General features: G+C 51.1%; 2 protein-coding genes across 9 annotated transcripts in view; both read left to right on the top strand.

The window, feature by feature from the left end:
• SCAMP4 (secretory carrier membrane protein 4) overlaps window positions 1-12,179 on the top strand; it is a 20,580-nt gene extending 8,401 nt beyond the window's left edge. For 2 of the 4 annotated variants that reach the window (XM_026076531.1, XM_026076529.1), the window contains exons 5-10: window positions 1,839-1,995; window positions 5,201-5,302; window positions 6,299-6,416; window positions 7,406-10,701; window positions 10,797-11,121; window positions 11,250-12,179. In XM_026076531.1, coding sequence (XP_025932316.1) covers window positions 1,839-1,995; window positions 5,201-5,302; window positions 6,299-6,416; window positions 7,406-7,582 — 554 coding nt within the window. In that variant the 3' untranslated portion in view covers window positions 7,583-10,701; window positions 10,797-11,121; window positions 11,250-12,179. The remainder of the gene's footprint in view (window positions 1-1,838; window positions 1,996-5,200; window positions 5,303-6,298; window positions 6,417-7,405; window positions 10,702-10,796; window positions 11,122-11,249) is intronic. The other 2 variants (XM_026076532.1, XM_026076533.1) reach the window with 2 other exon arrangements.
• A 3,690-nt stretch (window positions 12,180-15,869) lies between these two features.
• Window positions 15,870-16,261, top strand: part of CSNK1G2 (casein kinase 1 gamma 2) — a 52,173-nt gene continuing 51,781 nt past the window's right edge. Inside the window, exon 1 of one of the 5 annotated variants that reach the window (XM_026076528.1) lies at window positions 15,870-16,019. The gene's annotated coding sequence lies outside the window, so the exon portion shown is untranslated. The other 4 variants (XM_026076521.1, XM_026076525.1, XM_026076523.1 and 1 more) reach the window with 4 other exon arrangements.

The following is a 16,261-nucleotide window of genomic DNA, read 5'->3' as shown; positions in this document are numbered from 1 at the left end:
TCCCAAAATGCTTGTCCTCGTATTTACCCCTCGCATCGAAGGAAAGCTTGTTTTCTGCAAAATATGCATTTGATGGCGTGGCTTTTACTCCAGACGTATAGGATGTGTGTATGAGGCAGATTTGTGTATATAAATAATAGCATAATCTATCACTTCATTGTTCTTCCGTTATTTGGAGACGCTGAAATGAGCTCTGTAATTTTCTTGCCTGAAGAAACTGCTTGTCCCTCCAGCCGAACTAGTTAAATGTTGCACGCTGTAAAGCTGCCTTTGTATGCGACTCTTTCTAAACAAAGCGCCCCTCATTCAAGTTAGTGGAAAGATGGAAAGGCGCCAGCCATTTAGGCAACTAGTCATATGTGTGGCTGAGGAGACCTAGCGTTTTCACCAGGCGTTTTAAATTTCCAGCTGCTGCACATTTTCTTTTGGGGTCTCCCAGGCTATTGGGGATGGAAGAGAGGGAAAGAGACCCGTACGGAGGGAAGACAGTAAACATGAAAAGGCTGACTTTAAAAAGAGAAGCACAAAATTCATTGCTAGAAAGTTGAATGCTTTTACTTTAGTTGGATTTGACCATTTTGTGACGACAGATGGTGATTTGGGGAAACCTGTACCAGAGCTCCCACTACTGGAGAACAAACTCCTACCTGACACATCAGGAAAACCAGAAGTTCCTTAAAACTTGGGTGTTCCTGTCTTGATGTTTTATTATTAGGTAACTTTTAGAGAGCAAGTGACTTGTGAAACTAAGCATTTGACAAAGTGCAGCTAATTACCATATAAATGAAACTTAAATAATTAAAATCCCTCCTCCCCCGCACCTCCAAATATTAAGATACATGCAAGAGATGGCATATAAAGCCTTGTTGGTAGCTACTCCGAAGAGGAAGGAATTTTCTGTTTGGTAAGCCAATATTTTATTTCAGCTCTCGCATAATTCAAGTGTCGGAATAAGCAGTCAGGTTAGGGAATTTTAAACACTAGATTCCCTTGACTGTATTGTCGGTATTATGTTATGACTGTGCAGGGTTGTAATTGCTCGGCAGCCTCCGAGATGAGGGAAGGGAGGTGAGTCTGTGCAAAGCGAAAGAAAGAGGAGTCGCTGGAAGGAGCAGCCAGCCTGGCTGAGCTGGGAGCTGCAGCACGTAGCAAAGCGAGGACTGGTCAGGGCACATTCACTTCTCGGGGGAGAAGAGAAACGCAGGGGGTTAATTTTGCCTGAATAAGTGGGACCAGAGTCCAAAGAGTTGCTGTGACCTCGTCACCAGGCAGTACTGAAGTGTTGTGCGTGTTTGGACCCTCTGCCTTCTCGTGTCTCCTTGGCAGTGCTAACAGATACAGGTTACTGTAAAAAAAAATTGAATGAACTTCCACCTGCTCTCCAAAAAAGAGCTTGTGATTGGACTAAGCCTGCTCGACGCTGGTGTGCCGGGTGGTGTTTTTACACCGTTTTCCTCCCCCAAAAAGGGTCTTGCTACAAACAGGAGTTGAACCCCCTTGCTCTTAGTTTATAATAATAACGGACCGAATCTTGCCTGTGTCGGGCGCAGCGGTTGCCGCTCGGCTCTCCATCCTTTGGCAGGCCCCCAGAAGGGTTTCTTCATCCCTCTGCTGTGACACAGCCGCTGGAAATGGATGTGCTTCTGCGCTGCTGACTTCTCGGGTCACAGCCAAAAGCGCTCCCTGCCATTAACGCGCGGGTTGTGGTTGCTTTATTGGGCATGAGTTTCCCACCATAATGTGCTCCCGTCATATCATAGTGCAGGACAGTCATTTCCTTTTTCTCCGAAGATGTGAACCCGCACAGCCTCACGTTCTCTCCTCTGCCCTCTTTACAGTCTACTGCATCACACTAGCCGTGAATATCATTGCGTGCCTAGCGTGGTGGATCGGAGGAGGCTACGGGGTCAATTTTGGTTTGGCCATCCTTTGGCTTATTCTGTTCAGCCCCTGCGGCTACATCTGCTGGTTCCGTCCTGCGTACAAAGCCTTTCGGTAAGTAGAAGCTCCCAAGGTGGTTTCGTTTCCGTTTCCTCTAGGAGAGAGACGTGGTGTTATTGGGAAGTGGAGATCTGCCTGTCTGGGATAAAGATTAAGGACTTGATATCTGAATATCTTGTTTATTTTAGAAACGTTTTTCGTCAGGAGTGGGGCTACTTTTAAATGTTAGATGTGGGATTGAGGGTCACTTGCCTACTTGGAGGTCAGCAGCACTGACTTGTTTGCCACTTCTGTGAGCATGAAGTTCACATTTTACCTAAATATCTCGGACTTAGCAATACCCTAATATCAGCATAGCTTTAAGGGGGATATTATTTTGGTAAAGCTTCATTGAGGCTTATTTTGATGGAAGACTAATAAGTTATCAGTGGCTGAGAACTCTCCTGTTTTTTGTCTCGAGATACAGAACTTGGCTGCTTTGCTTTTTAGATAAAAGCAGCTCCTTAGGACCAGTCCTTCTGAAACTGCACAGATATTTAAAGCCATCCTAGATTTTTTTTTTTTTTACTTTAATCATTTGCATTTGCTCACGCTTGCTGGGAACCGCAAGGCATTATCCAGACATTAATGCATAACAGAGCTGTGAAGGACCCGAGCTTTTTCCAGTCTCGTGTAGGGAACCAGGGCACAGGAGAGAAGTGACCTGCTCAGCATCACGCTGTGGGTCTTCAGCAGGACCTGCACGAGAGCCAGAGGTCTGGGCTCTGAAGGTGAAGCTCTCCAGTCCCCCGTTACCAGAATACTCTGGATTTTGATTATTCATCAGCTTCAGTGATGAGTTAATTTAGAAAACAGCAAAAGCAGCTGATAGAAATGGGAGCTGGCAGATGGGGGCCCTGTCTATGAAAGAAGTTGAGCACATCCTAAATTAGTTGCTTAAATGCTCTCCTGCATTCACACTCTGTATACTAACAACACTGGGCAGTTAATTCACTGGAGGTGCTTAAAACATCAGTGACTGCATTATAGAGTACAGGGGAGGATTATTTCTGAAGGAAATGGAAGGCAGTGGGGTTGGATTCATCTGAAAGTTTAGAAGACATGAAAATATAAGCTTCGAACTCTCGCTCTCTGGGGCTGGGATTTTGTCCCCATCCCTAGCTCAGAAGCCTGAGGGACTCCAAGCGCCTACCAGAGCTCTGTTCCAAGAGCATTTTCCATTCTGAAGTCTGGGAAGAATTACTCTTCCTCACTGACCTCCTTGGAGCTTCACAAGGACTGTTTCTAATTATTTCTTTAGTGTTGTTTGTATATGCATTTATGCAACTGAATACTGAAAGCTCCCTGAGGTTACTCTGTATACAGACTTCTACAGTCAAAAAAAGACCAAGCCCTAGGGACAGAGTGGCAAGCCCAGGGATCACCGAGTTTGCCATTAGTTGTAGGAGAGGCTAGAAAAACATTGCAGTGGGGCAGCAGCATTTTGTGTGGAATTGCAGATAGTCTTGATTCAAGAAAGCTAGGTCAGACCCACTTGCTATGCTTATTTTGGGAAGAAGCAACTGTTAAATGCCAGCATCATGTACTGCGAGGATGCTTTCATAAACCCTTCGTCATACCTCTGCATCCAAAATTAAATTAGCTGCAGAGCTTTGGCACTAGGGCAAAGCTGTTGCAAATCTGTACCAGAAAGCTGGATCAGAAAGCACCTTTTCTGTGTATCCTTGCTAATTCCCACACATCCTTTCAAACGGAGGCTCCTCCAGCCCTTTCAGGTCTTAGTCGCAGGAGTCTGTTTGAAGGCCCAGCCTGGAACCTAATCCTTTGTTAGTTGGATTATGATAGGCTCTACTCCGAACAGTCCATGTTAAAAGTATTTCTTTCACGTTGCTGTACTCTGAGGTGATATTTGAAGGGCAGGATCGTGAAGATGCTCAGGGATGGCAAGCTTCTTTCACAGCGTCTCTGTAAGTAATTAGCTTTTGAAAGATGGAAGGTAAGAGCCTCCCCTAATTTAGGTAGATAGTGTCTGTAAATGAACACAAAGCAGCACAGCTCCGGCTGGAGGTTTTCCCACATGTTTCAAACTAGCCAGAGTCCATGACATTGACCTGTCTAGAGCCTGTAGTCCTGCCTCCCTCATCTCAGCTTTAGGCATTAGAGGCCAGAAATATAAAAACATTAAAATACTTTCAGACTTTCAGCAGGAGTTGGGAATGGCTGAAGGTCTTCTGTAAACTCCCCGTTGCACCAAACTGCCCCATTAGCTACTGAAGTATCTTTGTAAATCTGCTCCGTGGATTGCAGACCCTTCCAGTTCCTGCAGTAATGGGAAGAATCCGTATCATTAAAAAGGAAAGGTCACCAGGTTTGGGGAGCTTCAGCGGTGCACGCGGGCTTGCGGTGAAAGGCTGGCTCCTCAACGTGGCTGGTTTAACGGGATGAAGATGTGCTGCTGCAGCGCTGGCGTAGCCGTAACTCAGGCAGCGCTGCGCCCCAGCACACCTATGACGGAGAGGCCGTGAACGTGTCTGGTCAGCCGCTGCCTTTGGGATTATATTCATGCTGCCTGTTACCCTTGCATAAATTACAGGACCTCACATATTCAGGACCCTCTCAACCTACATATCCTAAAGATGTGGAGCCTACGAAGATGCTAAAGCACACATCTGCCTTTCCCCAGATGATATACCACCCAAGCGTCTCTCTTATGGGCCATTGAAACCTTTTTTTTCTTTTCTTCCTGAGTTGTCCCAGTGCCGGATTATTAACCGTAGGCACGTAAGCTTGATGACGAACATCCGCTGAGGCATTTCCAGCTGGGATTTTCGTGCTCAATAATGACTTTTAGCGTATGGGCGAGCTCTGCCTGCCAGCGTTCAGGCGCCCTTGTGCCTGCTAGCTGATGGCTGAGCTGCACAGGTGTCAGACTGCACTGACTTCACATATTTGGTCAGAAAAATGATTCAGGCGCTCCTTCTTCCGCAGGAGGCTGCCTCTCCTTCTGTGTCATCACACATGTAATTACTTTGTTAGAGCAATTGCAGGAGCCTGGCTTCTTGGAAGAGATTAGGTGCTGATGATTCATGAATCTGTACACTTTCACTGCCAGGGAAGGAGAAGTAGTCCTGCAAGTACATAGTTGTGGAGGGATCTGATTTCTGAAATACGACATTTGTGTTTGTATGTGATGGAGTCAAACGTGTGTGAAACAATGCGAGGTGCCGGTCTCCTCCTAACTTCCTCTCTTCCTTCCCAGGTCGGACAGCTCGTTTAATTTTATGGCCTTTTTCTTCATCTTTGGCGCGCAGTTTGTTCTCACGGTCCTACAAGCAATCGGTTTCTCTGGATGGGGAGCATGGTAAGCGTGACCCTGCTAGCATCCTGTAGCTGAGCACTTGGCTTTTGTGACTTGCAATTGCATGGAACTTGCTCTGTTTCCATGAACTTTGGAGAAACTGATGGGGTCTGTACAGCATGATATGGAAAAAGCTGTCTGGTTTCCACTATGGCATAATTCTATCTACTTGGAGTAGATAAAATTATCTCTTTCCATTGCTAGTAATTGTAAGAGTTCCTGTATTGGCAGATATCTTCATCTGTTCGTTCTTTTTAGCACCTCCCTGTAATGTCCGTTTCTTTTTGCCATTTAACCACACAATTGCAAAATTCATCTGATCCTTTCTCAGCACTGCCCTCGAAGTACTCCCAGCACACGGTGAGTGGTGCACAACGGTGACTCACTGTTGGCCTATAGAGCAAGTATTGCGAGAGTTGTCCTAAAATAAATCAAAGCATTTTAGAGTCTGTCCCTGATTATGTTATAATTGTTTGGCATTATAACTTTCTGTCTCTAGAGACTTGAGAGCAAATCCTGCTGAAGCTACAAATAATAGAAAGTCCTAGCACTCTGTACAGCATTTTGTTTTCTTAACTGCTGATGCTCCCAAGTTTCCCTCTCTGGTTATTACCATCGTAGGCAATGGAGATGCAGATCATAGGACCCTGGTGCTCCTCGTTCCCAGCTTTGCTCCCTAGATGTAAGACCTTTGCACAACCGAAGCATCTTGGGAATAAATATGCTCTCCCTAAAGTCTCACTGCACATCTGGCTGTTCCCTAAGGCCTGAGATAGGATTAGCCAGAGATGCTCGCAAGCTAGGTCTGGGATCTTGGAGAAATACCTACCTGAGCTGCATTTAGTTCTGGCTGTCGTCTTCATTGTTCTTTTCATTTTCAGGAGCTTTAAAACTGCCTCATGTAATTTCTGGGTGTGAGTAAACAGTCTCTCTGATAATAAATATACTTAGAAAAGAAGAGCTGTAATGATACTGTGTCTTTCTTTCTGTCTTTTCCAGCGGATGGTTGGCAGCCGTTACTTTCTTTAGCACCAATGTTGCAGCCGCTGTGTTCATGCTGTTTCCTGCCATTATGTTCACAATGTCAGCAGTCGCGATGCTCTTCTGCATTTTAAGGGTAGGTGCTTCAGATGTCTCCCTGGCTTGGAGTATCTGTGCTTCGTATCACAGTAATGTGAACAGGCAGCTTAACAGCCGCTGTAAGCCATCACTGCCTTTAAAGGTTTTTTCAGTGTAGTCAGTTGATGTCTCAAAGAGTATCTAGAGGACAAATCCGAATAAGGCAAGGAGACTGGAGCTGGACGTTCTCACCATTTCATGTAGCCATGTTCATTTACGGCAGTTGAACCAAGCTTCGCTGCTTATTGGGATGGTCACTAATTCTAAAGGTGAAGCATCTTGAGGTTGCTGTGGTGGGAACTGGATGGCAGGGTGGGAAGAGGTCTTCATTTGTCTGCAGAATAAAGGGTTTGGAGAGCCACTGTCCGAGATAAGACTGTATGGAAAGCTTCGGTAGATTGACTGGAGGGGAGGAGAGAGGTCAGAGGGAAAAGAGCACCAGGGATTAGCCCAACAAAATGCTGTCTCAGAGCAGTTGCCACCATGGCATTTATTGCGGGCTCATGGAAGCCTGTTGCCCTCTTGTCATCAAGATTAGTGTCACTGCCCTGTGTCCTTTTGGGTGTTGCATGGTGGGGTGACTTTTAAACCAGAGTTTCTTTTTACACCCATGGGTACCAGTTGTACATTTTTTCTTAGACTACATCCAAGTCCATCATTCTCAGCCCTGCTGAAGCAGCAGTTTCAGTTTTCAGCACGTTGCTCTGGGTTGGCTGCCTTGCTGTACTCGCTGGTGGGATCCCCGGCCTGAATCCCAGGCACGTTGCTGAAATGGGTTGAAGTACTGGGTTGATGTTAGCTGCATGCACCTCTGTCTGCTGTATTCCTACTTTTTTAGTGCTTTTATTCCTTGGAAATGTAGCTCCTTACAGAAAGAGAGAGAGAAACAGATAAATGATATAGTACCAGAGTGACTGTAGCTCTTCTCAGGAAGAGGTCTAGGTACCTGTTGCTGACCTTCCTCTTGTTCTCTTGTTCATCCATTAGGTTCATAAAATCTACCGAGGGGCTGGCGGGAGCTTTCAGAAAGCTCAGGATGAGTGGAATAGCGGCACGTGGAGGAACCCCCCCAGCAGGGAGGCCCAGTACAACAATTTTTCTGGAAACAGCCTGCCAGAGTATCCCACGGTGCCCAACTATCCCCCAGGAAACCAATGGCCTTAAGCAGCGACAGCTGCAAACTGCCTGGATTCTCTTCTTTTTGGTCTTTTTATTATTGTTATTTGAAAAGATCATTTGCATTCCCACCCCCTCCCCCAGGCATCTTGGGGACTCCTTTGGGTTTTTTTGTCTCCTTCTCATCACTGCAGAAGATGCGTGCTGTCAGCCCATGCCACCTCCAGAGCTCTGCACGGCCTTATCGGAAAGTCTTGTTTTGTGTTCAGTTACCAGTATTTGCCTTGTCGCAGACTGAAGAACCCAACCGTTCACTGCCCTTGCTTGAGGGAACCCTCTTGCGATCCCATTGGAAAAGGCTGACTTCTCCACGACGGTGAACACTACCAGAATTGCTCCTTCTCCTGCCTCCCTGCTTAGCTTTCATCCAACGCACAGTACACCGCCAAATCGTCCGTAATTGTAACGAACGCAATCTGAACCTTAGTAGCGACTGGTGTTTACTTTCTGGGATGAATAATCTGGAATTTTTCACTCTGAGGGAAACATAGCACTTAAATTATTTGGTACCTACTGATACTGAAGGTATTGGTAAAATCTACAACCTCTTTTGTTTGTGTTCTCTGGTGACGCATCCTTTAGGGAACAGCGCTTGCTGCGGGTGAGTGTTGTTCAGATGTGAAGTCCAGGAGAATCCTCCTTTGTCTGGCTAGAGCTATTGTTGTGCTAGGAGTCTTGCTTTCCCTGCTGCCAAAAGTTTCTGCTGCATCTGTGTGCTTCAAAGGTGCAGATTCATCTCATTCGGTTGATGTTTGCTCGCTAAAAGCCGGATTCAAAGCCCACTGGAACCTCTTGAAAAACTGACTGATGTTGGGCTTTGGACCTGGCTGCCTGGGTGACGTTCACCCTTTTACAGGTAGGCAGCACGAGATTTCTGTGCCGTTTAAATTCCACTTAGAGGGCGTCAAGATTTTTGTGCTGACCCAAGAAATTCCCTACTGGATACTCCTTGCCCTGTTGAAAACCCCTTTTTTCTGGGCTGCCAGCCAGCCAGTCAGGTGCTAACTATCGATTTCAGCGCTTGGGCCCCAGTGTGATTTGGGAGTAATTCTGTTACAATTGCTAGATTCAATTCCGATTTGCGCCAATGTGGTTAAAATCCAAACGCCTGCAATGTGTTGTCTGATAGACTAAGGAAAGCTTGTTAATCCTGGTAACGGATGTTAGCTGTGCAGAACTGGTACGTGTCTGCGTAGCCAGCAGCCCTTTTCTTCCACGTAGGGGCAGGGAGAGAGGTTCTCGTCTTTCCCCAAGCATCAGTTGAAGAGAGGATAAAGGAGGGATTGTTTTCCCTGAGAACTAGCATTAGTCTCGTAGCTGATTTTCATCCTGTGCATTTACATCAGGACTCCTGTAGGCTGAGCCATCCAATTCCCCCGGGTCCTACAGCGATCCCAGCAGGAAAGGCTGCAATTTCTTTCATCTCCCTTAAGAGCCTGCTGTGATTTTTTTTTTTTCTTCTTTTTTTTCTCCCCCAAAACCTGTTAAAACTGGGAGGTCAGCTCCCATTATTTTTATAGGGAGCGAGTGTTCAGGCTCTTCAGCTCCGAAAATTTCAACCAGTGATCCCGTGAAGGACCAAGTGCTCTGCTTCGGAGACCCGAAAGGCATCGGGCGCCCCTGTGGGTCAGACCCAAAGCCTGTCCGTCCTGGCAGGCCACAGGATGGGGTGCCAAAGGTGTTACGGTGTAGGGGGAGTCACTCCAAGTTGACACGGAGTCACTGGAAAGCAAAACTGGCTCCTGGAAAGGGTCAGGGAGGTTGCCGAAGCGAGATGGAGTTGTTGTGCAAGTGATCTTTTGAAAACTGTCTCTACACGTGCCTTATCTAATAAAGCATTAGTTCAGGAAGGAGAACTGTTCCTTCCCCTATTTTCCCCCTACTAAACTTCCCATTTGCTCTATTAACTTTTTTCTGTGTCATACTGTAAATACCCCGTGAAGTACAGCTTGGAATCTGCATGACACCTTTGTTATTAGGGCCAAAGCAAAAGCAAACGTTCATCGGAGCTCGGCGCCTCCTTGAACTTCAGCTTGCGAGCGACGCTGGCGCGCTGCTGCAGAACCGGCCTTTCGCTGGCTCCGAGACATTTAACGCGTTCCTAACGGGGCGAGATGTCGCTCGCAAGTGTGCAACGTGCTCGTAAGTGCAAACGCTTGAAGCCTTCTTAACAGCGTACGACCCGGTCGCGTCGTCAAGCTTTTTTAGGTGCCTTTGTCTTGTGTCAAGCGTAATTTGTAAGCGTTCTTTGTCGCTTGCTGTCGGAGAGCGATGAAAGAACCGCCTGTCGATTAACTCCCTGGAAATACGATTGCGCTAGGGGGGAGCGAGGTGCCGCTAATGGTGTCTCCATCCAGCGGGGCCAAACTCTGGCTTGGCCGTGCTTGGGAGCCGCAACGTGGTGCACCTCCGTAAGAGGCTTCTTCCGGCCCTGTCCCTCCGTGCTCTGGCCATCCTCAGCCTCTTGCCAAAATTTTTCCAAAGTCATTGGTGTCTTTTTTTTAAGTCAGGCCGGAGTTTTCAAAGGAGCTGATGGGAGAAGTGTGGCCACGGGACTCGGCATCCCGCTTCTCCTATTCCTCCTTGATGATCCAGGGCTGCGTTTTGAGGTACCTGCCTTCGGTCGCGTGGGAAATGCTTGACGTAGAGAAGGGCGAACCGAAAAGGCTGGAGCCAGACACCAAATCCAGGACCCGTTGCAACCCTCTGCCGAGATTTCTAAAGAACTTAAGTGAACCTCTCCGGATGGGATCTGCCGTTTCTCATAACCCATCAGCTCCCCCCTCCCCAATCCTCTTAGGCGCCAAAAACCGTAATTCCAGAGAGTTGACTCAAAATGCTGCCTGAACGGCTGTGGCTTATTTTTTTGGACTCCTCTGTATGGTTTTAAATGTTTACATTAGATTTTGAAGACTCCTAACACCGTTAATCCAGACCTGGCTCCCGGTTGTCGTGTGGCGTGTGTGTGCGCGGTGTTTCGTGTCGCTTGTGGGGCTCCGTTTCTTGTTTTTGTGTTGTTTTTTTTCTCCTGATCACAAGACAATAAATGCTCATCCTGTGCTCGATGAGAAGAACTGGCCGCATTAGAGAAGTGTGTCTGTTCCTAGGTAACAGGAGTTATCTGGCAGAGGGAAATGGCGAAATTTCTATTTTCTTCCAAAGTCTCCCACCACTTTTTTTTTTTTTTCCCCCTCTCCTTTAGGAAAAACAGCGTGTTTATGGATGATGCTTGTTCTCTTGCTGGGGGCCAGCCCAAGACCGATACGCTGTGGTTTGGACTCTTGCAGGTGATAAGTGTTTTACGAGGGGGGCGTCATTATCCTCCTTTTCTAGAGAAGGGACCCGAGGCGCGGGTGACGGCGAGGACGTTGCCTCTCCGAGCCCCGCGTAGCTCCGTTTTCCGGCCTCTCCTTAGCGCTGCAGGAGGCTCAACCCAGCCCTTTGCAGAGGCGGCTCCCGACTTGCCTGTTCCCTTGCCTGGGAGGACAACGTCATCCCTGGGGTAAACAGGCTCTTTGACACCCAAGGTGAGTCGAATCATTTTATTCAGCGTGTAGCTGATTTTTATGGCCCCCAAATTACTGTATGCTGCCTCTGTACCCTGGGTTGACTTGGTAGCAGGTGTTTAATCCTAAAAGAGCCGTTTTCATCGCAGCCGCTTGGTGCGACAGCAGCTAACCTCGATGCCTTGCGATAGGCAACCCCCCGCCAAGCATCAGCATCTCGCACCCAACCTCGCGAAACCCTCCCGCACCGGCGGCTTCTTCTGGAGCGGCTTCGCTCGGAGCATCTATCGGGGAGCTGGAGGTTACCTTCATCTATAAATACTGTGTAATACATTTACTCGGGGCTGCGCTGAGCCCTCGGAAAGTCAGTAGGAGCTTCGACTTGCTGGTCCCAGAGCAAAATTCAGCGAGGCAGCGGGACTGGATAGAAGGGTGTAGGCGATGCTTTGTAGGTATTAAATAGCATTTAGGGCCCTGCTGGTTGCCTGCACCCCCAACGCGTCTCTCCACCCTCGGCTGTTTTATAGAAGTGTTAAAACACAGCGATCTAGAGCTCCCGGAAAGGACCAGCCTCCCGGCACTGGGGGAACGGCGCTTTTCCCATTGTATTTCTGCCCAGCTGGGTGTATCGGTCAGACCGCTTGGCCGGTTGCCTTGCTTTTTTATTCTTTTCTTTTTTTTTTCTTCCTTTTTTTTGTCTGACACTTGACGCTTTTCTGCAGCTTCAGCGCCGTTTCCTGAGCGCGAACCCTCCGCGGCGGAAAGGTTACATCTGCGCGCCCCTGAGCAGCTCGCTTCTCCCGCCTGTTGTGTAGAGCGGTGGATTTTGTGTTGTCTGCTCGCGAATTAGCCCTAATTAACTTGTGCCCTCGGGAGGAAGGCAGGGCTACTGGCTGGATGCTTTCCCAGCAGAAATCCCTTGGCTTTTCTGACTAACGTGCTGCCGCTGAGCTGCTCCCGTAGCACGGGGTTGTATCGATCTCCGCAGGCTGCGCTTGGCACGCTGCGTGTTCACTGCTGAGTTACGGCACGCTGGAGATTCGAGCTAAATAAAATCAAAACTGTTTGCTTTCCCCGTCTCCCGCGCTGGAAGGTGGGTTAAATTCTCGAGCCGAATGTCTGAACGACGCGTGTGCTTCTTCCCCCCGCGCTGCCGGAGAGCTGCCGGCCCCCGAGGAAGCAGAGCTGTAAATCACTGCGGCGGACTCGCACGTTGGCCCGGGAGGGGGGAAAGGAGCTGGGATCCAGTGGGGTGGTGGGACTATAAATAGGGGGAGAAGGGCTTTGCTGGCAGGCCCGAGATGCCGCTCTTACCCCGCGAGCGCGGGAAGCAGGCTTGTCCAAGCCCTGGACTTCGGTCTGGTGGCCGGACTCTGTCCCCTGCCTGTGTGTGCGGGGAGGTCGGGGCCAGGCTGCGCGCAGGCAACGCTCTTAGCCCCTCGAGTTTGGTTTGAAGGCGGCAGCCTCAGCCCGGAGGGGCCGGAGCGAAGCAGCCGCTCGCCCATGGGTGCCCGCGTCCCCCAGCTCCCTCCTCCTGGGGCTCCAATCACCCCGGGTCCAACCCCTGGCCAGGGCTCAGCACCTTGGCTCTGCTCCCAGCTCTGCTGCTGCCCAGCCGGGTATTTTGGGAACAACTTGATCCCCATCTCCAGTATGGGATGCAGATACCGGCACCTCTGCATCCTTGTAAAATGGCAGTGGAAGTAATGCACCATCGTGTGATGCAAGGGGCACGCGAAGCCCCCAAACAGCACTGCCGCAGGATGGCAAAATCAGTGTTTCGCTTATGGAGGAGCTTGCTTTATTCTCCAAATCCTCCTAAATCGTAACAGTTTCTTCTAGAAATGCTTATGGGGAAAAAATAATTTAGATAAATGCTGGCTTGGTTCATCAGCAAAACCAAGTTTTGAGAGAAAAATCTCAACAGTTCCCTAGAAATGAGGAAGGATTGATTCCACTGAGTGGAAAAGATGAAATGGATATCTGGAGCGATGGTGGCGGGTGAAGACCTGCTTCCTCCCTGAGCTCGCACAAGCTCCCTTGGCCACTGGCTGCAAATATTTCTGGGCGAATCTGACCTATGCCATCAAGGTGAGAGTAAAAAACCCTTAAAAAGCTCTTGATATCCAATACTATTTGAAAGGCTCCAACAGGGACGGTTCTCACGCCATGGACAGGAGAAAGCGGTTCTCCCGGCTGCGCCCTCCTTTACCAAGTGAGCGCAAGGAGAGACTTTTTATGGCTGAATTATTTATCGGAATATTACCGTTGTTTCCATGGTGCTCATCCCCGAGCAAGGCTCGCGAGCGTCTAGCGCGGCACGTTGCAGCCTCACGCTGGAAAGAGGGAGGCCGAGCAGGGCTGCCGCTTTGCAGCCCCTTGGTTTCAGAGCGGCGGAATCGGCCGCAGCCAAACCATTTCCGATGGCAGCGATTAAACCATCAGCGCTCAGAGAGGCGAAAGCTTAACACACCCAAACACTTGGGGGAAACTCTTGTGGTTTATTTTCCTCCAGGGAAAACAGGTCCCAATTTTACAGTAAGTCCAAACCGGAGGAAGTGAAAGGATTTCTAAGATGACACTGGGGATTGAGGGCTCATCTGGCCTCCAGTCTCAGCACCTTCCCACCAGCCTGAACCTCCGGCCCGTTAAAATCCCGACGGGAGCTCCCTTGCTCCACCTCAACAGCAGCGCAAGCAGTTCTTGCTCCGGGGTGTTGGATCCATAGTTATTTATAGGCATTACCCCCTGGAAGCAGGACGGTGCCGGCCTGCCGAACCTGCTCTGCTTGTCGGCGGGGGTGCGTTGCCCAACGAAACGCGCCTGCCATCGGCAGCCGGCCGAGCGGGGCTTTAGGGAGAGCTTCCAAAGACGCCGTCGGCGGTGCGAGCGGGTGCTGCAAGTCGGCGGCAGGCTGCTCTGAAAAGGCTTAAGGGCCTGTAAAATTCCTGCCCTCCGTGTATTTAAAGTGACGTCAGTCATTAAGGGATAACGGAGATCTAGCCGGAGCTTGATCCATCTTCTCCTGCATCCAGCTGGCCCTAGGTGTGATACTGGAGTCCCACCAGGCGCTCGGCTGTTCCCATCCAGCTCCGGGCTCTGCCCGAGGGAAGCCCATCGGCAGATCCCTCCCTCCCCCAGATCTTCCACCCCATGTTCGATCCCCCATTGCCGGCCGTTCTTCGGAGCCGGGGTTTGCATCAGACGGGGAAGGACAGCGGCAGCCACCCGCAGCCTCACGTCTCCGTTCCCTGGCTCTGGGGCTCCCATAAATTTCCAGGCCAGGGAGCGTATTTTCCTCTGTCTGCTTGCCTCTGTTTTTCCATTTGCATTAGGATCATTTGTTAAATATTTTTCCTGGTTGAGCTCAGCCCTGCAGCCCCAAACAGCTCCAGCTCCCTTCAGGAATTTCGGAGGGAAGGCACTAATCCCCCTTGCAAACTCTTTATGCCTCTCAAACCACCAAAGTGCCCAGCAGAGAGGTTTTTCTCCAGCAGCCGGTCACAGCAGAACAATTCCTCGGATGAGGGTTTCTCACTCACTTTCGCGGCCCGAGGGTTACGGCTCAGCGGAGACGGGGGCAACTTGAAAGCATCGGTCACTCCTCAGTCCTTCCCGAGGACTTGGATTAAGGGTTTTCCGGCCACGTGCGCACACAAACACGCTCGGCTCTTGCTCCGCTCTCTGCTCCCCCATCCCGGCCTCTCGCCCCTGGGTGTTTGGGGGCGGCGGGGAGGAGGCCGTGTCGCCTCACCCACCGGGGGAAAACCCCGCACGACGTTGCACGCAGCGACTCTGCCCCTCTCGTGCCCCACGTACCCCCCGCTGCGTCTCTCCCTCGCAGGCAAGCAAATCCGTTTCCCCTTCCAAAAGATTTGAAGGCCAGTCCCTAACGCAGCTTTATGTAACTGGACGCAAAGAGCCGGGGGGGGGGGGGGGTAGGGGGGAGCAGGGCTGTGGCAAATGCCAGCACTGGCGCTAAGCCCAATCCCTTAGATTGCTTCTAAAGAGGTTTATGGCCGGGGCAGCTCCCGCAGTGGGAATCCTGCTGCCTGCCGGGATGAGCCACGCTCGGACACTGACCCGTGTCAGCGGTGAAGGCGCTCGGGGCCACAGCCGGTCCGCTATATGGGGGCAACACCCCGGAGAGTGGGGTGCCCCACGATGGGGCCGGTTCCCATGCTGGGGACTGTCCCCTATAGGGGACTTTACCCCATGCTGGGACCTGTGCCCTATAGTGGGGCTGTACCCCATACTGGGGACTGTGTCCTACACTGGGACTGTGCCCCGTAGTGGGGCCTGTCCCCTATAGGGGGCTGTACCCCTGTGGGACCTGTCTGCTATAGGGGAGCTATATCCCGTAGTGGGACCTGTACCCCATAGAGGGGCCTGTCCCCTGGGTGGGCTGTACCTATGGGTGAGCTATACCCTATAGTGGGGCCTGTCCCCTGTGGGGGGGGAGCTGTCCCCTATGAAGCAGCCTGTCCCCTATAGGGGAGCTGCGCCCTATAGAGTGGCCTGTCCCCTATAGGGGGCTGGACCTATATGGGAGCTGTCCCCTATAGAGTGGCCTGTCCCCTATAGGGGGCTGGACCTATATGGGAGCTGTCCCCTATGGAGCGGCCTGTCCCCTGCAGGCGCTGCCCCTGCAGGGGGCGGTGTAACCGGCGCTGTCCGGCACCGCCGGGCAACAAGGAGTTAAGGGAACACCCCCGCCGGTAGCCGCCAAGCGCGCTGCTGCCGTAAAGCACCACCCGCTGCCGCAAAGCCGCGCTCCCGCCCACCCCTCCCGCCCCGGCCCTTCGCTCGCCTCAAGCCGCCTATTCTCGAACGCGCTTTACGCCAACGACGTTGTGCCACCACCCTCCCTTCGGCTGCGCTTGCGCTCAGCTCCGCCGGGCCTCTAAGCTTCGGAGTTGGTATTCAGGAAGGGCGCTTGCGCCGGCGGCGTGGCGGGGGGCGCATGGGTGCGCGCGGAGCCTACGCCGGCGGCGTAGAGGTGTCGCTGGCTCGCCGCTGCCCGTGGAGTGGTGAGGGGAGGCGAGCGGCGGCTTAGAGCGACCCGGCCCGGGGGGCGCCGCCATGGGGAGGCCGCGGGGCAGCGGCAGCGCGGCCCGCCGCTGAGCGCCTGCGGAGGTAACCGCCGCCGCGGCGCCGGGGC

Source organism: Apteryx rowi, unplaced genomic scaffold (assembly GCF_003343035.1).
Source record: "Apteryx rowi isolate R43461 unplaced genomic scaffold, aptRow1 scaffold_433, whole genome shotgun sequence".
Taxonomy (NCBI): domain Eukaryota; kingdom Metazoa; phylum Chordata; class Aves; order Apterygiformes; family Apterygidae; genus Apteryx; species Apteryx rowi.
This window is presented reverse-complemented; position numbering and strand designations above follow the sequence as displayed.